At 35.6% G+C, this 16,093-nt stretch overlaps 1 protein-coding gene across 1 annotated transcript; it reads left to right on the forward strand.

Annotated features, from left to right (window-relative positions):
- The first annotated feature begins 367 nt into the window (after positions 1-367).
- On the forward strand, positions 368-13,000 carry LOC110369889 (cyclin-dependent kinase 11B). Its single transcript, XM_021325486.3, is given in 13 exon segments — positions 368-650; positions 1,248-1,403; positions 1,757-2,076; positions 2,079-2,405; positions 2,621-2,845; positions 2,935-3,172; positions 3,255-3,423; positions 3,698-3,880; positions 10,909-11,053; positions 11,139-11,260; positions 11,370-11,594; positions 11,687-11,905; positions 12,019-13,000. Coding segments are annotated over 13 exon segments (2,613 nt in total). The 5' UTR covers positions 368-573; the 3' UTR covers positions 12,226-13,000.
- Positions 13,001-16,093: the final 3,093 nt, after the last annotated feature.

The following is a 16,093-nucleotide window of genomic DNA, read 5'->3' on the forward strand; positions in this document are numbered from 1 at the left end:
TTAGACGTTGGACTCTTACTGTGAAAACGACGGACTGACTCTTACTCTTACGAGCTAACTCTTACTGTGAAAACCATGGCATGCACATCTTTGGCAGTCGTTGCTAGCAGTCGGAAGCCAGTAATATCAAGGAATACCAGATTGCCCAGATAGCTGTGTTGTTTTGGTCAGATAGGCAGTATCTCCTTGATAAAAACTGATACTCAGCTGCATCTGGTGAGACTGTGAATCCTGTCAGCAAGAATATTGCATTGAACCACATCATTGAATTTTTTTTTTATAGAAAAAACTGGGTTTCGAATAATGCTCAAAGGCCTTCTATGCATTATATAATTTCATAGACTGTAGAGCGAAGCCATTCATAAACTTCCCTTTTTTAAAAAGTATTTCTAAACAAAATGGCGTCGTTTCCAGCGTGAGTGTAGAGAATTTGTAATTCGTTCGTGTGTAAATTACAAATTTGCGTTTCTCATATTTTAAAACTTACTACTGTATTGTTACTGAACTTTGTGATTAGTGGTTAATTTAACGTTACATTCTTTGCCACATACGATTCACTAGTGAAGCTGTATCATGAGTAATTACGAGGATGATCAAAGCGAGGATGGAGAATTAGCGCGTAGCCCTGTTCAAGATGAAATGGATTTTAGGTATGTACTCATTATCGCATTATTTAAATAAAGTAATTTCATTATGTTTAAAGTTATCGAACTGTTTTAAAAGAGCATGTCTGCGGAACAACATGAATGAGTCGATTCTGTCAGTCCACTTGTTTTCCTGGTGCTCCGATTTCGTCTTACATCTTTGTTTCATAAGAAAAAATGCACACCCTTTATTAGACTCAGACCAAAAGTTGATTTAACTTCATTATCAACTGAAACAACGCTACTCGTATGGGATTTACCCAGAAAGAGCATGAGGAAAATGGTTGATGACTAATGCGATGTAGCGCCTATATTATTTTGTGTCGTAATTTGATTGTATTGGTATTTCAAAATATGAATGGTAAGCTATTTATTTCAATTCGAAACTGCTTGTGTTTGTCAGCGATTCTGGGAGTGATTCCTCAACAGATTTGTGTGTTGTAGGTTCCTTACCTAACAATGACTTTAGGTAACTTATCAGTAAGTGTCAGCTACCTAGTACATTCTTTAATAGTTATGTTAAAATTAAAGCAATAATATAAATATATATACTGATATAGAACAACAGAGATTATTTTAATAATCTGTTTTATAATTTTATAGTTTGTCTGATGAAGATCGGGACAATGCTGATTCCCTCATAATCAAGCCCCCTCAAGCTGTGATCCGTTCATCACACAGGGATAAGAGAGGTCATAAACGAACGATGAAGGATCGATACAAAGACAATGTCAGGAAAGAAAAGAAACATCTTTACAGGTAAGTTGATGTCTCTTTGAATCACAGCTATATTTCTTGTTTTAACTAATCTCAAATGTATTTAGTTGATTTTGAGAAGTAATCTGCATCTTTGATAAATAGCAATAAGATTTTTTTGTGAATTTTAAATATGATCAGTTGATGCAGAGTTTAAAGCATTCATATCTCAACTTTCAATTGTTGTGGTTAAGATTAAATATACTTCATTCATAAACAATGTATAATTGTCTGTACTGTATCTTCTTGACACTTTATTTATAACATGTTTATAAACCTAATGTTATGTGCTTTAAGGTCTGTCATCCTACTGACATTGGGAATATTATAGATCAATCATAAACCTTTTTCAACAGGGAACGGGATAAGTCTGACAAATCAAAACGAGAAATTAATAAGAATCCTGATAGGGAGGAGATGGCCAAAGAGTACTATAGAGAAAAGCAATATTATAGGGAGAAAGAATTGTACAGAGAAAACAAAGAGGCATTTAGAGACAAGGAAGCATACAGAGAGAAAGAAGCTTATAGAGAAAAAGAAATGTATAGAGATGGTAATAAAGATAACATGTACAGGGACAATAAGGATATTAGAGACAAAGAAATGTATCGTGAGAGAGAGATGAGAGAAAAGAAATGGGATAAAAATACTTACAGAGAGCCATTACAGGAGAGAGAGAGAAAGAAGATATGAGAGAAGATAAAGAGAAAGAGATGGAGGAGATGACAATAAGAGAAATGAAAGAGATGGAATAGGATAAGATATTAGCTGAAGAAGGCCATACTAATCAAAATAATGAAAAAGAAAACAGGGATAGAACATCTGGAGATAAAGAATTAGAAGATTTAAGAACAAGATTATTGAACAAGAGAATAACCAAAGAGTTGCAAAGCCAAGATGGCAAGAAAAGTTCAGAGTATTATGAAAAAGAAAGTAAGTCGTCATCTCGCCACTCATCTCTTGATAAACATCAGGAACACAGGAAAAATAAAGTCTTGTTTGCAGGTAAGAATCAGAAATTTTCTCAATGTTCAGTAATTATAGGAATATAGGATTGAAATTAATGTTGTGATAATAATGTAAAAACATATCTTTGACTTTCAACATTATTTTTTGGATGATTTTTGTTGAAGTAACTTAAGCAACAGTATATTCATGTAGTAGATTCAACACTTGAGTATTAAGATTATCTTATGAAAAACCAGAACATGTTGTTTCAGATAAAGAGAGGGAAAAGCGAAAACATGAATCGCGCACTGAGTTGGAGGCCAGACGACAAGAGCATCGTCGCCGCGGGAAGAAACGTTCCGTATCACCTAATGAGACTGCTACAAAGAAGACCAAAACTGCAGAATCTCCCGACTATGGCGATTCTGTAGTTACAGTCTCTGATTCTAGTGATATCGAAATGAAAACTGACTCCCCCCACTCTGAGCCTGAAGATGGTAAGTCTAGATATATTTTTCTGCAGAATATTTTTTACTTTTGTGTAAAATCAAACTTGATTTTAATTGTAAATAATTATTCATTGTAGGTGAACACACAAATAGTGAAACAGAGGAAGACAGTTCATGCACTGAGTCAGACTCTGCAGCAGATTCTAAATCTGAAGCTGAAGATGAACATAATGATGAAGAAAAGTCTGAAAAAGAAGAAAAAGACAATGAAAGGATCAGCGACAAGACTAGGCCTCCATCAAAATCTAAGTCTCCCAGCCCTGGCCTGACTAAGTCTAAGCCTGCATCACTACAATCCTCTCATGGATCACACAGGTAATTTAACTTCATTATTCTATTCATTATCATAAACAATAATTTACGAAAGCGTTTACATCAAAAATATTTATTTTTTCAGATCATTGTCTAGATCCAAAAGCAGAAGCAGATCACATTCGTTTTCGCCACCTCCTCCCGGAGAGAATGGAAAGTCTACAGAGGAGGAAAAACCTAATGAGGATGATGAAGAAACCAGACAAAGGGAAGAAGCTATTAATGCTCTTCCTCCTTACTACCCTGCGTTACAGGTGAGAATCTTTTCATGTTTTATATGAGTTATGTAATAACCTTGTCCCCCACAAGTGCCAATAATTTACAAGAATTGGGTGTATCTTCAGACCTGCACCAAGTCATTTCTAGAGCGGCATCTTATCGCAATGAAATATCTAGCTATAACAGAAAAAAAATATTTTCTTTCAGGTGATAGAACAAGTATAATCAAATTTATTTTCCTTGTATTGTCCTTTCTTGCTTCATATTTTTTTACATATTAATAAGATATTTTTGTAATAATATTTATAGGGTTGTCGATCCGTTGAGGAGTTTCAATGTCTCAATAGAATAGAGGAAGGCGCCTACGGAGTTGTTTACAGAGCCCGTGATAAAACTACTGATGAAATTGTTGCTCTTAAAAGACTTAAAATGGAAAAGGAGAAGGAAGGATTCCCTATAACCTCTTTGAGAGAAATTAACACATTATTGAAGGTAAGATCACAATCTTATTTTTATAAACTATAGCTCACTTGAGCCATCATAATGCGTCACTGCTCTTTTCTCGAAGGTACTTCATTTTCAAATAATTGTGTTTAGTATAAATGCGTGCTAGTGTTTGAGCCGCGAGCTGTGAAGCACTCGATGGCTCCTGTGTTGAATTCATTTCATTAATGCCTTGTATTTTATTCCTACAGGCCCGGCACCTCTTACCTGCAAGAGGGTTGTGCTAGAGGTGTGACCCGATTGCAAGGGTAACAACTTCGATACGGGCGGGCTAAACTATCTTAGGAAATTTATTCCAGGGGGGCCAACCCTTCAATGCTTACTTCTTATTCCGTTCTACATCTCCAAATTTGATGGTCTACAAAAAGTAATTTTTATATACAATGCTTAAATTACGAACATCGAAGGTTATTTTAAGAAATATGCAAGTTTATGATAAGATCATGAAGATTCAGCACCAGGTAAACTTAGGGGATAATTTTAAGAACTGCTGACATCAAAATATGCTGTGGATAGACATGAGTGTATATTTATAAGCAACGCATTATTTTCATATTATTGGTGAATTCCATGGCTTATAACTTGAATAACACTGGTGTTGACACACTTCATAACCAACCACAGTTAGTTATAACTTGACGGCTACAGATTTACATCCGATAACTTTTCTCAAGTTAATGATTACAATTGTAATCAAGCACTTACATAAGAGTTCCTAATATCTGCAGGCAATCATCAAAGGCAAAAACACATGACAGTACAGTTCCGTTGCTATGTATAGTTTACGCGTTTAAACATAATATATGTAGTTCTATTAGATTTTGGATAATTTTTAGGGTCGTCGATTAATCATGTGATGTTTTAACCTACATTTTGACACTCCAAATAACGTTTTACGTGATTTTTGATTAATGGACGACCTCCTACTACTGAGTAGCTTTGGTTTTTATATACATAATATTTTATATTTTGTAATATAAAGTAATGCTTCTTATGCTGATGTTCTAAGATTTTGTACTGAGCTAACAAGTATAAAAATCATTTAGGATCTCAGCAACTTCCAACATACTGCATACCTACATGTCAGATGCTGTTTTGCATAGACAAAATTATTATCATCAGTTTCATTACCACCGGATAAGATCTGGTTACACTCGTCTGCAAATATATCTAACTAAAATATAATAAAATGCCGATACTCTATACCCAGAAAAAGTGAAACAGGTCTTGAACTTACTCATCTGCTATTTTTCTATACTCTTAGTAGTAAGTTGGGCCGATTCCCTTTTTCTATCTTGTTAAGCACTGTAGTTAAGTCCATTTGATAAATTCGAAAAATGCGAAGAAAAGTAGGGATTTTGATCAGATTCGATATAAACAGCCTTTTAAGTTTGGCAAAATGGCCTTCAGTTTTCCAAGAATAACTAATTTCCATCCGGACATGATCTGGTCATTGGGAAATTGCTCTACTGTTTTATCTTATTTTAGGATTTTATTGCATTTCGAAGGAATCATTTTCCTTTTTCCGCTCTGAAAGTCTAATACCGTCAATATAGTATAGAAATAGTATGCACTGAAAACGAAATGTGTGCATTCAAAAATTTGTAACTTAGGGTGAGGCTACACGACGCGTTTTGCAGTGCAGCGTTGCGATAGAACGGCATCCAACATAAAAATAAAATAACATGCGGGCGTCGTGTGACTTCACCGTTAGTATAGATTATTCTATAAGAGCACTTTGACTAATTTGAGCGCGGTAGCCTACTCATTACGAATCATGGAAGTTATTGTTAAAGTTAACCACCACATATAATATACATTCCGCCCCGCATCCTATGATCGCTCTTCGTTTGTGGGCTCTAAGAGTGCTTTCATACTTTAGCATATTCGTTTGTGATACTACCATGATTGCTGGGTGGCCGCGGATGTAGATAGCGGACGTGATTACCGCCATCCAAGACCGTGGTACGCGCATTCAAAATAATAAAAGAGTAATTTTGTTTTCATCAGTCAGTAGCAGGATCTGAAAAATAATGATGTTAGATATAAAACAGTCAGAACAATTTGAGAATCGACGTATTGTAAACAATCGCAAATTAAATATTCGAGTACAGTTTATAAATATACAGTTTATACTATTTAATTGTAATACTATTGTTGTTGATCATATTTGTTATTACTTTCGGAGGCAACCGGAAATAACCTTTATGTAGTCACCATCGCCGGCAGCCTCCCCGTGCCGTCACAAAAGAATGCAGAGCTATAGTACCACGCCCGTATGGAAAATCGGAAAACGGAAAATCAGCTGGTTTGAAAGCGCTCTTAAGCTTATGTGGGACATATCATTTGTTAAATACACACTCTTCTATTTATTTGCACTAACTAGTTAATCCCCTTTACGTCTTTTCTTCAGTGTTTCATATAAACTGGCTTAGGCATGATATAAAGAAATTTAATTAAGTGCCGATTTTTCAATCATCAGTTCTATCTGAGGAATAAATATAGCGGCTTGACATATTTTTATACAAGGGCTGCCGAAACATGAAACATATTCCGCAGATTAAAGTTATCAGGCGATTGAAAAATCTGTCATTAATTCCAATTAGTATAAAGCTGTAATAATATCCTATAAATCTTCGCTTTGTTTATCAAATGTAAATTAGTCATGACAGGGTTTGTAGTTGAGTTTCTAACTACATATTGTTATTGTCTATTTACTATCCCATAACTGTCATGTTGTTTTTTATTTTCAAATCAGTTGATAAGTCATTGTTGTCCATATTTCCAGCTCCATTTGCAAATACTTATTGTGACAGAACTGATCAAAACATCACTGTATGGATTAATTCTTACACCTATTTATTGTAACACTTTTTTACAATTATTTATCGAGTTTTGTTAAAATAATTTTAATGTTAACAATGCGATAGGGTAATAAAATCCAGGAATTCTACACACATCTTTGTAATTTTGCAGTTTTAGCTCTCTTCATGAACCCCGCAAATGAAGTGTTTGAAGCTAAGTTTGTCTAACAAGGAGTCACGGGGCTGCTTTTGCAAAAGAATAATTTATAATAACCTGCTCTGAAGATTGTTTGAACTGTTATCTTCATTATTTATTGCGTAGATCTGGACTGTCATGGTTTTTTGTCCTTCGAAAAATATCTGTATACTGTAAGAACAACGTATTTTGTTCTGAAGTCAGCTGATAGACTGCACGGTTGTACAGCTGATCGGCAGACTTCAGACGATGAGAGATGTCGATCATATATTGGCTATAGAAATTATCTCGGTAAACCGCATAAAAAGGTATTTTGTTTTATACATACAGCGTATGGCACGATGTGCGTGTAATAAACTTTTGTAGCGTTTGACACGCGCCACAAATAAAATTTAATGGGCGTCGCCAGGAATTTGTTAATATCAGTGCATCCTAAGTGTGTCTTAAAAACGAAGTCCCAAGTTCACCGAGAATATTAACGTTAGTTTTCTTAAAACAACTGCAGGTACTATGACTTTTTAAGTTCAATTTTCATAGTAAATAGTTGTTTTATGAAATATGGACTATTTTATCGGTGTAAGTCTAGGGCCTATGATTTATTTGTATTTATTTAACTAAAATGTTACCCAGCCGCAAAATTAATGCCCATTGGTCGAATTGGCGATTTGACTACTGAAAATGGTTCGATCATCGTTACAAGTTAAAAATGTAACTGCCAGGGACGGGATTATGTTTTAAACATCTTATTTTACTGTGCAATAGAGCGTTTTAAATGAAAAATCGTGCGTCAACGGTAGGCCGGCCTCGTCCACGGATTCAAGTTTGCTTCCCCCTCTTCTTTATGTGGAAAATCATCAAATGACCCAATCCTACCGTGGGTGCAGCAGTAGGGAGGGTCGGACTTCTACTGACAAAAACTCGATCATTCCGAAGCCCTTTGTGTACCCGGCAGGTCTAGTTTGCCTTCTTCTATATGCTTTTTCTGTATAACATTTACCGCTATAAAATTTACACTAAAGTATTATATACTTGTATCTTGTAAACTTGACAGAAGTAAATTTGGAATAGATACTTAATTTGTTTTCAAAAAAGTTAATTTGTTTCAAAAAAGACTCTAAATATAGTCAGAATTTATTAGGATAATTTTACCAATGGTTTCAAAAACATCTAGGGAGTTCTCTGCAGAAAAACCAAAACGTTGCAGTGTTACCTATAAAATAGAAGCTAATCCCAATTTTAAGAAATTAGATTAGAGAAACTAGATGATAATTCATCTAGTTTCTATCCAATCTAGATGATAATTCATCTACTTTCTATCCAATCTAGATGATAATTCATCTAGTTTCTATTCTCGGAGTGACATTTAGAGTCATAGTTTACATAGTCAAAAAGTGTTTAGAATTACGTCAGCTTTCATCGGTACTGTTGAGTCAAACTTACTTCATAGACGGATCTTATAGATAGGAGGAATGTCTATCTGGTAGTTTCCTTTGCTTAGATTTATATGAATAAACCGCAATTAATATTGTAGTATTTTTTTACTCTGTAATTAGAACTAATTATTTTCTTCGGATTGTGTACTATCGTGAAATTTTCAATAAAAAAATCTTAACTTTCGATGTTCGTAATTTTCTGCCATCAAATTCTCTGAAACTTGCTAATCGAAGCACCAGTGCGTATACTCTTCGCAGTAGCCCGAGGTGTATGGTTTGTCACAAGACTCATGTAATAGGTGACGGGCCTATATTTGTCGATTTATACGAACAAAATGTTCAGAAACTAAATCATGCAGGATATTACACTGTTTTATTGTCGTTTCTACAACTGTTATGAAGTGGATTTTGTTTTATATGATATTTTCCCCTATTTTCCTTACTTAATTATACATATATCAATTATACCTTTATGATATATCAGCATTGATGAGTGCTTGGCAAATGTTAAATAAAATAATTGCAGGTAATTTAACAGTTTTCCATGAAAGTGTTATATAGGGTGTTACAAAAGTACCCAGTTAAATGGGTCCTTGGAAAGACTCCATTAAAATTGTTTTTAAGTCGTAATATCACTGTTTCACTATACGCATAAAAAAAAAACCATTATATTTTTCGTTGATGATGTGATCATTGGATAGGTAAACTACACATACTCTACAGTTTTACCCAACTGATCAAGACAAAGCCATTATACAAAATGTATAGATTCGCTTAGTTATTACTCTTATTACAAATTAAGACGAAAAAGAGTCGTATACCTTGCTAAAACTAGAGCATCTAATTCACAGAAACAGTTCAAGGTGTTTGGAATGCAATACTGTACTAAAATAAGAATGAGGTGTGAGACTGTAGAACCTTGTGAATAGAATTTAGAAAAAAGTTTAGTTAGTACCTAACTATTTTTGTCTGTTACTTTTGCATCTCTGTTACAAATAATCTATAATATAAACTCTTTTTTGCTTTTTTGGCTTTGAAAATTTTTGTATGTTTTTGAATGGGTACTTTTGTAACACTGTGTATAATAAAACTGATATTGTTCTCGATTGTACTCTTACTGACGTCACAAGTGGCTTTTCTACAAATAACCAAAAAAATACACATCTTGCAAAAATATTTGATCATATCAAACAAAAACATGATTCATGATATTGTGGTGCACAAATAAAATTAGGTAGAATTAAGTATCTTTCGATGTACCTAAATGTATGTACAAATACTTACTGTATAATATTTATAGCCAAACTATTATGGATACCTACTTTAGTAAATTAAAATCACGTATCTTTTAAATTAATTTTGTAATGTCAATTGTGTAAATTGAATTATATTGCTTATTGGTACACGTTTGATATCCTGCGTGATTTTAGTTATTGCACATCTGGATTACAAATTTTAATATTGTTATCTATGGATTGATTAAATTAGATAAACAACTGTTACACCTGGAGCACAAACTGTAAAATATTATCAATATTTGTTTTGTTTCCGCGTTTAGTTTAATTAAACCATAGATATGAAATACCACCTGTTGTGACAAGGCTGTGCACCTGATTAGGTAAATAATGTAGTTAAACAAAAGTCTTAATTCTTGCTTATCTGTTAGTAGACGAGACTGAGGTTTAACCACATTCTATCGTAACGTAGATCGGTTTTGATGCATTATATCAATTTTATGTATTACAGTATTTACATGCTTCATAAAAGAGATCTGAAGTATCCTCATTTCACGGCTCAGTGCACACCGCTGGAAGCGAATGATGAATATGCATGCAATTATTAACTGTATTTCCAAGCCGTTAAGATTGATATTAAAATGTTATTTTGAAATGAATTCGGCCGTACGTCCAGCGGTATGCGCTAGGTTAATATCTAGTGGCAACAGTATAATTATACGGTATGATATCATTTCCAAAGATTGCTGTATAGTCATACTGTCTAAGTTTAATATCTGAAAATGTTTACTTCACAATTAATATAGTAAATTAGTTTATACTTTGTATGTGTGTTATGTTGTATGATGCTTTGCTACTTACTCATAAAAAGTGATCGTTTGAGTTTTTGAAATCAAATAATGAACATTAAAATGATCAGCATTTTCATGAAGAAAATAAATGAAAATTATGAATGTTTGTAGTTAGGGAGGAATTTAGGCTTCTTATGTATTTTATTTTAATTTATAAACGCAATTAAATCTTGTGACTTTTGGTATAGGTTTTGCCTTAATTCATAATAAGAACTTGTTGGTTTTCAATTACTCAAATCTTATTTTACCCTAAATAGCAATTTTACACAGTTTTTTGAGCTCGCATCATAAATATGTATTTTTATTATATTAACAGTTTTGGATGTTCTGTGTTTTGTTTCTAATAAATTGATTGTGAAGCATACATTTCCAGATAATATGTATAGCCAATCGCGCTGCGCCAGCGTTTCAGATGATCATATAAGTAATATAAGAAGTAAGGAAGTTCCGCCATGACCGTCGTTCTAACACGTGGCACATTCGCTTGGTTGTTGCAGGGCCAGCACCCGAACATAGTCACGGTGCGGGAGATAGTCGTAGGCTCTAACATGGATAAGATATTCATAGTGATGGACTACGTAGAACACGACCTGAGGAGTCTCATGGAGACCATGCGAGGAAAGAAACAAGTATTTTTACCAGGTAAGCACATCTGCGATGAAATTAACAGCATAACATTAAAATATTAGATTTAAAAGTTACTTTATAGTGATCTTTTTATTTACAGGGGAAGTGAAATGTCTGATGACGCAACTACTCAAAGCCGTTCACCATCTCCACGACAATTGGATCTTACACAGAGATCTTAAAACCAGCAACTTGTTATTATCGCACAAAGGTGTATTAAAGGTTGGTATACTTTTTATTTATTAATACACTAGATTCTTTGAATGACATAATTGCTTGAAAATTTCAATTGCATGTGTATATTTTATGCTAAAGTGGAAATTGTTTGTAGGTTGGTGATTTCGGTCTGGCGAGAGAGTACGGCTCCCCGCTGCGTCAGTACACGCCCATCGTGGTGACGCTGTGGTACCGCGCGCCTGAACTGCTGCTGTGCTGTAAAGAGTACTCCACGCCTATCGACATGTGGAGCGTCGGCTGTATATTCGCCGAATTTATTACTATGAATCCATTATTTCCCGGAAAGTCTGAAGTGGATCAATTGAATAGAATATTTAAGGTAATATTTCCTTTTGTATACTAGAACATATTTTGCTTATTTTGGTGCAAGAAAAAACCTACTCATTACTTATCAATTTTATTTGTTTACAGGATTTGGGTACACCTTCAGAGATGATTTGGCCAGGCTACAATGAATTGCCAGCCGTCCAAAGAATGACCTTTGCTGAACATCCATCAGGTGGGCTGAGGCAAAGAATAGGCTCAGATCTGCTCTCAGAGACAGGATTATCTTTATTGCAAGGCTTCCTAACTTACAATCCAGTTAGAAGAATAACAGCGGATGCTGCCCTGGAACATGCCTATTTCAAGGTAATGCGAATGTTTCCATTTTACTAAACCATATAAAACTTCTATATAAAATCTTATGTTAATCTAGTGAAATATAAAAGGACGCTAGTAAAACGTTCCATGCCGTAATACAGGAGCAGCCGGTAGCGATCGAGCCGGCGATGTTCCCGACGTGGCCCGCCAAGTCGGAGGGCAACCGGCGCAGCACGCACAGCCCGCGGCCGCCGGCGGGCGGCGCGGCCTACGCGCAGTTCGCGCGCGCGGACTCGGACGAGGCGCTCGGCTTCCAGCTGCACCAGCGCTCGCTCAACGTGGCGCCCGGCTTCTCGCTCAAATTTTAGCGACGGCGACTCGGGCGACGCTCGAATCGATAGTCAACATACGCCTACAGTCAATATTACTGTGTAACATTGTATTACCTAGCTTCGTAATGGTCGACCTACGCCCGATTAATCGGATGTAAGATGTAGGTACTTTATTTCTAGTACCGTTACCGTTACTGCGGCGATGACGAAATTTTATTTGCATTGCGTTAAATTTCAATGTACCGTATGCAGGGGAATAACAAATTCTTTACACATCACACACTGAATTACTATTTTTTTAAGGAAATGTGATTGCACAGGTGAGAGAGTAAAAAAAAACTGCCATTTGTATAAGTACTGTATATTACAACAAAATCATGCGTTACAACATTACAAAAACTGCAATGAAAAGCTCATGTATATATAATTGTTATTTGATGTACTTATGGAATACATAATTACTTCTAGCCTTAATTCATTATGACACTTTGCCATTGTTGATGTATGTATATGTAAAATAGCATAAAATAATATTTTTTCATTATTGATGTAATCTTATGTAATTAATAAAAGGAGTCTAACGCTCAAAGTGTAAAACCGATTGAGTAAATAGCGTTCGACCTCTGAGATCGATCTTTAAAATGTTGAATGCACATGTTACAAACTAATAATAAAATTCAACATTCGTGTGTAGTTCAGGTTACACAGTGTAAATACTAAATACCTCTTATTTTTAGTGGTGTACCTCGATGCAGGTGGAATTAGTGTAGAATTAAAATATGGTACAATAATTATATGTTTTCAACAGAAATATATATTTTTATTTGAATACCCTTTACGTAACTACTACCTAAGGCCCGAGTCACACTGGAATGGCAGCGATGCGGCAAGAATTTAGAAATTATTTCACACTGAAACTGCTCGTCGCATCGCTGCTGGTCGCTGCCTTTCCGGTGTGACTCGGGCCTAATAATATTGACAGCCAGGATTTTTTTTTCAACCGACTCCAAAAAAGGTATTCAGTTCGTCGGAATCTTTTATGAATTGTTGTTTAAAACCAGCATTCATGGACACTGCGATCGAAGAGAAACTTTTTTTCCTGGGCCTCGATTCTCCTAATTTTACTTAAGCGCCATTCGATTGACGTTCGACTCGATTCGACTGATATCCAATCCCGAGTCGATTACGATTGAAGCGTATGTGGCATTCCGCTATTTTGTCTTTGAAAGAAACGTTTTTATCCTTTTCTGTCATTCAATAATGAATCATTTTATCTGCAAATTATTTACGATTGCAAAATGATTGTACAGCAAACTACCGTATAGACCAAAATCATCAAAATAGCAGACCAATCGCACACCAATCAAATGTCAATCGAATACGATTGGTCTTTTATTAGTAGCAGAATGCCCGATATGGTTAACACTGCTATTACGATCATATTGCGATTCGATTTATATTCGATTTTGACATTATTAACTTAGGAGAATCGGGGCCCTGATCGTTAACAGTGTTGACGAAAGGAACGAAAGGTGCTACCGAACTGGAATCACCCGAAATAATAAGTAGCGTTCGTCAACACTGTGAACGAACGAAACTTTTTTCCCGATCATCCACATTGTTCACGAAAGGGTGTTACCGAGCGGGAAGAACCCAGATAAACCATCTTCGTACTTAAACAAAGCTTAAAATACGGGTTCTATTTTTCCATGAAAGTTGATTAAAGGATATGTCGTGACTGAACCGTATCCTGCAAAAATTAGAACCGGTTTGTCGTTACAGTAGGTACGCAGGTCTGGTAGCGGTTGGTAGGTCTTCTCCCTTATTGCGTCTGCATACTTTTTAGTAAGTTGGTTGTAACAGATTTGTTTAGGTTACTATTTAAATTATTTAACTTTCGACAACAATGCATGCTTAACGCCCGGCGTCGTTTAGACCTTTGGGCAGTGCCAAAATGGAATTTATCAAGTCCCCGTTGCGCTTGTACGTTTTATACTTAGTGTCCACAAGTGCATTCGTTTCAGACACTATCCGCCGGCGTGCCACGTCATCCTCGTAGGCGTTAATCATCAAATGTACGTGTCGGATATACTGTAAAGAAAAAAATAAAATTGATTAATTTCTTAATGCACTTACAAGCATCTCCGTCTTGCTCGAGGTAGCGTGGCACCAACATGCACAAGCTCATCACCTACAGAAAAAGACAAAATATTTTATAATTATTTATTTTGAGCCTCATAATTCATCAAATGAATCCCCTCCCGCTGTGGTTTAGCAACGATGAGGGAGTGTCAGACTCTACGGACTAAAAACCGTCGTGTTCCATCGTAGGCCTTGTATGTACCAGGGCCGCGGTAACTCTTTCGAACAAGGCCTTGGCCCTACTGGGCCCCGCTGGGGAAAAAATATAGCTGATGTGCATGCACAATTGTTGTTTCATTCTGCAACGGCCTACCTACAGATATAAAAAAAAAAAAAAAAATTTTTGGTATTTGTATCACACCGTGCCTAGGATTGAAAAATGACAAATGTATAGTAGTAAATATAAGTGAAACTGCGGAAACAAGCAGCCCATCTAAAATGTAAATAAATTACCAACCTTGTCATTTTCTACGTAGGGTATTATTTCGGATAACTCTTCTTCATCATATGATTCCATGTCATGTTCTGCGGCGAAATCATTTGAAAATGCTTCACATGTGAGAATAAGGGCCAAGAAGAGGAAAACCGCGCGCTGAACCACATTTAACATTCTGTATGACACATAAAAAGTACCACTTATAAAACAGATCTAGAAATAAATTATTTATTCGCTACATTTTATAAAAAGGGCATATTTATTATCAGTGATATCTGAAGGGCTGATGTGTGACACACCTCCTACAGAGCAATATTATGTAAAGCACTTGAAAGTATCGATCATGCATGAATCCAAATAAACATTTAACAATCAACCACAAGACCTTAAGCTTAAATTGATAAGGTAGGTTTACGTTATCAGTATCCGGTAAGCTGGCTTTGTTTAATATAATATTATACTAGTTTAAGGCCCTTCATAAAACGCATGCCGCAACCCGTGGGCGGCTGTGTATTACCACTTCGCCCTACAAGTTGTGCTTATACTTAAACTCTTGTTTGTAATATATTTTTACTAATAATAAATTTATTTAAACTGTGAGTCTTCTACATGAACTAGCTGTTGCTTACATTTTTTCCCGCTACCCGAAGGAACTTCTACTTCTATCCGGATGTTGAAAGAATTTTTGAAATCGGTCCGGTAATTTTTGCATGAATAGGTAGGTAGGTGCCTAATTTACATGCAAAAACTGTTAGTGTAAACATACGTAATTAGATACACTTTTTTATACATTTCATTATTTTCTTTTTCAAACCACCAACATATTTATTTTAATTTAAGTTTTTTTGTGTTAAAGAGATTTAAAAAATAAATAAAGAATTCCACTATTCTGACTCAGCATTCAAAATGCAAACAGCAAAGTAAGTAATAATATCTTATTTAGGTAAAGATAATGTTCTGATAAAGTTAACTCACCTTAACTTTTAAATAATCCTTGAACTTTATTGAACACAACACTAAGTAACAACGATTTGCGTGATATTAAGATACGGGCAAGTTAGCGGTACTGTATGACAATGATGAAAATTGTATTTGATGGTGACCGTCTGCTTTTCGGAATGGTAATGATGGAGTGCGTAGCGTCGGATAAATGGGAAAGCATAGTGGGCGGCCGGCCGGGGGGCGAAGTTGTTTTTCCAGGCAGGGCCGCGGGGCGCGCACTCGGGCGGAAGCGGAGCGACGGCCCACGGGGCGGTGCGGGAGACAGCTGAGTCGCACTCGCAACCCTTCGCCGTACCTGTGCTTGTCAACTTAGCTTGCGTCATG

Source organism: Helicoverpa armigera, chromosome 9, assembly GCF_030705265.1.
Source record: "Helicoverpa armigera isolate CAAS_96S chromosome 9, ASM3070526v1, whole genome shotgun sequence".
NCBI lineage: Eukaryota > Metazoa > Arthropoda > Insecta > Lepidoptera > Noctuidae > Helicoverpa > Helicoverpa armigera.